Source organism: Culicoides brevitarsis, chromosome 2, assembly GCF_036172545.1.
Source record: "Culicoides brevitarsis isolate CSIRO-B50_1 chromosome 2, AGI_CSIRO_Cbre_v1, whole genome shotgun sequence".
Lineage (NCBI taxonomy): Eukaryota > Metazoa > Arthropoda > Insecta > Diptera > Ceratopogonidae > Culicoides > Culicoides brevitarsis.
In genome coordinates this window covers 3,572,049-3,578,128 of record NC_087086.1, presented here as the reverse complement: position 1 = coordinate 3,578,128, position 6,080 = coordinate 3,572,049, and the positions used below count along the sequence as shown (strand labels likewise).

General features: G+C 30.1%; 1 protein-coding gene across 1 annotated transcript; it reads left to right on the top strand.

The window, feature by feature from the left end:
- The first annotated feature begins 1,668 nt into the window (after positions 1 to 1,668).
- On the top strand, positions 1,669 to 4,991 carry LOC134832659 (EF-hand domain-containing family member C2). Its single transcript, XM_063846763.1, has 5 exons — positions 1,669 to 1,719; positions 2,562 to 4,270; positions 4,365 to 4,661; positions 4,723 to 4,825; positions 4,881 to 4,991. Exons 1-5 carry the CDS (start codon positions 1,669 to 1,671, stop codon positions 4,989 to 4,991), a joined length of 2,271 nt encoding a protein of 756 aa, XP_063702833.1.
- The last annotated feature ends 1,089 nt before the right edge of the window (positions 4,992 to 6,080 follow it).

Here is a 6,080-nt window from a genome sequence, read left to right as displayed (position 1 = left end):
AAAAATGATAAATTAGAGCCCTCTGATAAATTTTTATCGATTTGGAGCAAGATTTGACAAAAATTGCTTTGACACAGTTTTTGACACAGTTTTTTTGCTCTTGATTTAGTTTTCAAAACAAAACTATGTCAAAGGAAAATTTTTTTTTCAGTTTCAATTTTTTGGCAGTTTTGAGTTAAAAAGTGATTAAAAATGATAAATTAGAGCCCTCTGACAAATTTTTATCCATTTGGAGCAAGATTTGACCAAAATGACTTTGACACAGTTTTTGATTTAGTTTTTGCTCTTGATTTAGTTTTTAAAACAAAACTATGTCAAAGAAAAAAAATTTTTTCAGTTTCAATTTTTTGGCAGTTTTGAATTATAAAATGATTAAAAATGATAAATTAGAGCCCTCTGACAAATTTTTATAATTTGGAGCAAGATTTGAAAAAATGTAAAAGTGGAAAATTAAAAAAATTTTTTTTTCAGTTTCAATTTTTTGTTTTGAAAAAAAAAAAATAATAAATAAAAGTAATTTATCTAAAATGGAAAATTAAGAAAATTTAGTTCAAAAAAAAAAAAAATAAAAAAATATAATTAATAAATAAAAATAAAATAAAAATAAATAAAAAAATTAAATACTGAAAAAGAAGAAAATTTTGTATTTTATTATATTTAATTAATCAAAAATTTCCATTATTTATTCAAAATTCTTACCTTATTTTTACCAAAAACATTTAATCTCAGCCCTTGTGATAAAAAAAAACATAATAATCCATTCTTAAACAAATTTTTTGTCTCCTCGCAATATCTATCTCTTTTAATTACTCTCATAAATTTCCATGTACGAGCTACTTGACGATTCTTATCTTCTTTATTTGATCGTCGTCGTTTCTTCTCCTTTTCTGCTGCTGCTGCTTCATCACAAAAATGCATCCAAAGCTGCTGTACACATCTCTTTATTAATGGTGCAAAAATAAAATTGCGGAGGCTTTTAATAGCCTTTTAATAAAAATTAATTACTTTTTATATTGCGACGAGCGACGATGACGACGATAATTATACATTCAGAATGAGCGGTGCCTTACAGAGAATAGAGATGCAAAAATACACGATTTACGTGAATCATGCGTGTCACCGAACAACCGAACGGAACAGGTACTTCTGCATCACGCATTATTTGAATATATATTGGATTTCTGTTGCTTCTGCTCGAAATGGAGGACGAGAATTTATGGAGATGCACGAATTTGCAAAATGTAAACTAGATAAATTGGAGAAAGTTCATCATCATCGTCGTCGTTGTCGCTGAAACAACAAATGCAATTGTCCGTGCATGTAAATATTATTTTAATGATCATCTCTCTTAGAAATGAGAGTAAGTGTGTTTGGACACGATCAGCAAACAGCAGCAGCAGCAAAGAAATTGCATGATTTATTTACAGAGAAGAAAATGACCAAATTTGGAGCAAAATTTGTTTTGTTTTCGCGACGAGAAATGCAACAGGCAAGTAACGTAGCAACCCGCTTGTTGCGTTTGTTTCCCTGACATTCAAACTAATTTGTTTGATTTGCAAGGGAAAAACAAACTTTGAGCGTTGCAGTTGAAATTTCTGGATTTTTGTGCGTTTTTCCATCTAAAAAATTGGAAAATAATTAAATTTTGCAATAAAAATTGGATAAAAAATGTTGCGAGTTTCGGGATTACCGTTTTTGCCTGGAAATACCTTTAGAGATGTAAGTTTTCATTTCAGAATGAATAGTAATAATTAATAATGAATTAATTAATCTCCAAATTAATTTTTGGTTTAAATATTATGGTAAAATTTGTTATATTATTGAAAAAATTTGGTCAAAATAATTAAAAATAAAAAAAAAATTAAAATTAATTTATTAAACAAAATTTTGCAAAAAAAAAAAAATAAAAAAAAAAAATAAATAAAATTTAAAAAGGATCAAAATTTAAAAATCAAAGGTATTATTATTTCATTGAATTCTTTTAATTTTTTTTTAAATATTAAAACTTTTTAAAATAATTATTTTTTGGATTTTATTTTATTAATTTTTTTTTATATTGATGTTAGAAAAATTAAATAAAAAAATCTTTTTTTTAATTTTTTAAATCATTTAAAATAAATTTAGTTGATTAAATAACATTACATTAAATTAAATTAAATAATTAATCAAAAATTTTAAAAAAGAAAAAAATTAATATTTTATTATTTTTGAAAAAATAATTTCATTCTTATAAATATTAATTAAAAAGAAATAAATTAAATTTACTAAAAAATATATTTAATAAAAAAAAAAATTTAAAATTAATTATTTTTATGAATTAAAAATTTAATTTATTAAAAAAAATTAAAACAACTTTTTGAATAAAATTTATTAAAAAAATTATTTAATAAAAAAAAAATAATTAAATAATTTTTTATAATTAAAAAATTATATTTTATATATTTTAGGTTCAAAAAAAAAAATAAAATAAAATAAAAAAATTATGAAATAAAATTATAAACTCACCTTTTTCAGCAAAATTAATTAAAAAATTTTAATAAAAATTTTCTTTTTCTTTTCAGATCCATCAAAAGCAATTCCACAAATCGCAACATTTCGAAAAGTACAAAGGCGAATGCATCCTCGCTGAGCGCCCAAAGCCCGGCATCGGAGGTCGCCCTTTAACAACTCACGTCGATACGCGTCAATTCTCCTTCTATCCTCCGCGATACGGTCCCAAAGCTCCCGCTTGGATTGCCAACGACAAAAAAGTCCTTTGCTTCTACGGATATTTCAAAGAAATCCTTCACGACATCGCTAAAATCCCCTACCAAGTTCGTCGTGTAAAAATTTTATTTTATTTGGAAGATGGAAGTATGCAAGTAAGCGAACCCCGAACTTTAAACTCGGGAATCCCGCAAGGATGTTTAGTTACTCGTCAAAGAATCCCTCGGCATCGTTCACGAAGCGAATTTGTCGATATTTTGGACATCAAAGTTGGCGAATCGTTAATTCTGTTTGATCGAACTTATTTTTTGACGGGCTGCGATAAATTTACGCGATATTATTTGAACAATGCGGGAATTTCTGTGCCTGATAACATCGATCCGCCTTCAGATCCGACGGAACAGTTGAGAATTGCGGAAAAAGCTGCTGCTTTGCCGAAGCAACCGAGTGTCACGTTTGATAATTTGGCGAAATTTCTCGAAAATGACCGTAAAGTCTTACGTTTTGCGGGTTATTGGGACGATCGTGACTCAGAATTCGGTGATGTTCATCATCTTGAGGTTTTGTATCATTTATCTGACGATACAATTGAGATAAAATGGAAACTTCCGCCAAATTCGGGTTACAATTCGAACGGAATGTTCTTGAAACGTGGCAAACTTCCGAAAAATTTGGATCGATTGCCAAAACCGGGCGAAGTAGCTCCCTTCACAGTGCTGAATGTGCTCGGAAAAGGCCTTCGCGGAGGTCGTTACATCATGGATTGCTTGGATACCGGCTCAAATACCATCCAATATTATCACGAACGAGATTTGCAGATCGGAGCGGAAATAAATGTCCTTGGAAGACGCGTTCATTTAACCAGCTGCGACGAATTCACGCAAAATTATTACCGCAAAAAGTACGGAATTGAAAATTTCACGCCAGAATACAATCCAGCGATCGGCAGAAATGACAACAAACCTCCGGAACGTCAATTGCCGCCATTTAATGGATGGGGAACGCACGAAGACTCCGAAGGAAATTGCAAAACTGTCGAACCAAAGCCGCCGCAACGTGATTTTGTCAAGTTTTTCAAGTACGACGGCTACATTTTACGGTTTGGCGCTCGTCTCATATCGAAAATTAAGGAAAATAACGAACGAGCTTTCATTATTTTGTACTATTTGGATGACGATACGATCTCGGTGTATGAAGTCGGGCTTCGTAATAGCGGATTTTTGGGCGGCGAGTTCTTTAAAAGGTCCAAAATTTACCTTCCCGGTCAAAATTGGTTGTCAGAAACACGACCAAAGGCATATGCGGCGAACGATTTCTTCTTGGGACAGAAGATAAACTTGCGAGATCACATTTTTGCGGTAATTTCTGCCGATAAGTTTACGTTAAATTTCATGGAAAAGAATCCGCATCAATTTATTTTCGCCAATATTGAGCTGATCATGCAGAAAATTCGGGAAAATTTGCGTCCCGTGTACAAGGATTTCATTGCAAAGTACTTGAGTAGAGTTCATACCGAAGAAATTGCCGGAAAAAATGTCTCTTTGATCTGTTTTGAGGATTTCAAGTAAGAAATTTCACTTAAAAATTCAAAAAAATTCAAGATCTCGCTAAAACATAACCTCAAAAAAAATTTTTTTTTTTAATTTTTATAATTTTAGAGAGATGATCATTGAATTGCTCGGAGCGAATGTAGTTGAACATGAAATTGTCACTTTGTGTCGTCATTTCTCCGCTGAAACAGAAGTTAAGGTGCCTTTTGATAAAGAAGTCATCAGATCAGCTGTTCATGCAGAGCTTTTCCGTGCATTGTGGGATGACAAGAAAAACATTCGACCTCATATTTATCATTTGAAGCCAGATCATGGAGGATGGTTGTCGCAAAAAATGTTAATTTCCGTGATAAGAGCTTGTAAATTGCCTTTTGATAAGGCTTTGATTGAAAAATTGATCTCAGTGTAAGTAATTTTTCCTTTTTTCAAAAAAATTTAAATATTTTTTAATAAAATTTTTTTTTAGCTTGAACAAAGATGCCGAAGGAAATGTCGATTTAGACGATTTTGAGCAATTTTTGGACCCAATTAAGTATCCATCGCATCCTGTGCCGCCCTTAAATGTCAAAGTAAGCTTTAAAATTAATTTTTTTTAACAGAAAATTGTTCAAAATTTACTTTTAGCGTGACGTTCATCAATTCAAACCGTTTACCGTTGCGGGTAAACTCATCGATTGGGACGCATTCCTTCAAGAAATAGATTTGGAAGAGGATTTGAAGAATCTTACCGGATAAACACATCTGCACCAAAAATGTCACGTAATCGAAATTCTAAAACCGCACAAAAAAATTTGAATTCATTTTCTATCGAAAACCAAATATAGATCCCGAAACGAAATTCAGTAGCGAAAAAAAAATCAAATATGTTCATTGTTGTCTGATTTCCTTTTCAATCGTACACGAGAGAAGTATATCACTCAAGTTATTTTTATTGTGCAGATGCAGACATTTTTACGAGCTCTTCTTCGACTTTTCGTCTACTAACACAAATTTTATTTATTCAAAAAATGATGATGCCAAATATGGAAAAAGTTTGCTTTATTGAATGGTTGAAGAGAGAAGAATCGCGAAGACAGTTACATATTTTTGGGAAAAAAAAAAAAAAATCGAAAGAATGAAGTAGTAATAGCGAAATGTTGGAGGATCATTACTTTTGATGTTTCGGTGAAACAATGTAGAAATTTTTTTGTCGTATAAAAAAGGATGAGAGATCGAAAATGGATTTTTAGGGTGCTTTATGACTCGATTTTGCTTAAAAATTTAAAAAAATTTAACCTAAAGTAAAAATTTTGAGGTTATATTAATTAAAGATCTTTAATTTTTTTGAGGTTATAATCGCAAAATAATTTTTAAGCGATCAAAAGAAATTTTTTAGCGCAAAAGAACTCAAAAAAGATTTTTAAAGAGTTTACGAAAAATTTTATTTAAAAATTTTACATTAAAAAAATTTGAGGTTATGTCGAGATCTTCATTTTTTTTAGGTTAAGATCGCAAAATCATTTTAAAATGATCAAAAGTTGTTTTTTCAAAGCTTACAACTTTTACAAGATTTTAAAAGACTTTACGATACGTTTTGTTGAAAAATATTTCGAAAAATTTTACATCGAAAAATTTTGAGGTTATGTTTATACGAGATCTTCAACATGTTTTGAGGTTAGAATCATCAAATCGTTTAACATGATCAAAAAGTACCCTCAAAACCGGTAGCTGACGCATATATGAGACAATAAAGAAGCTATTGTTCAAGGCAACTGATCCATAATTCATAAATTTTCGATTTTATTGTCATGTCGAAGAACGGAAGTACAAAAGTTGGTAAACATC

What these genes read in the sequence shown, in the direction of transcription:
- LOC134832659 (XM_063846763.1), top strand. Translation starts at nt 1,669, where the DNA reads ATGTTGCGAGTTTCGGGATTACCGTTTTTGCCTGGAAATACCTTTAGA. An exon ending in ATCTGTTTTGAGGATTTCAA is followed by an intron (nt 4,271 to 4,364) that starts GTAAGAAATTTC and finishes TTATAATTTTAG; the next exon opens with AGAGATGATCATTGAATTGC. An exon ending in ATTGAAAAATTGATCTCAGT is followed by an intron (nt 4,662 to 4,722) that starts GTAAGTAATTTT and finishes ATTTTTTTTTAG; the next exon opens with CTTGAACAAAGATGCCGAAG.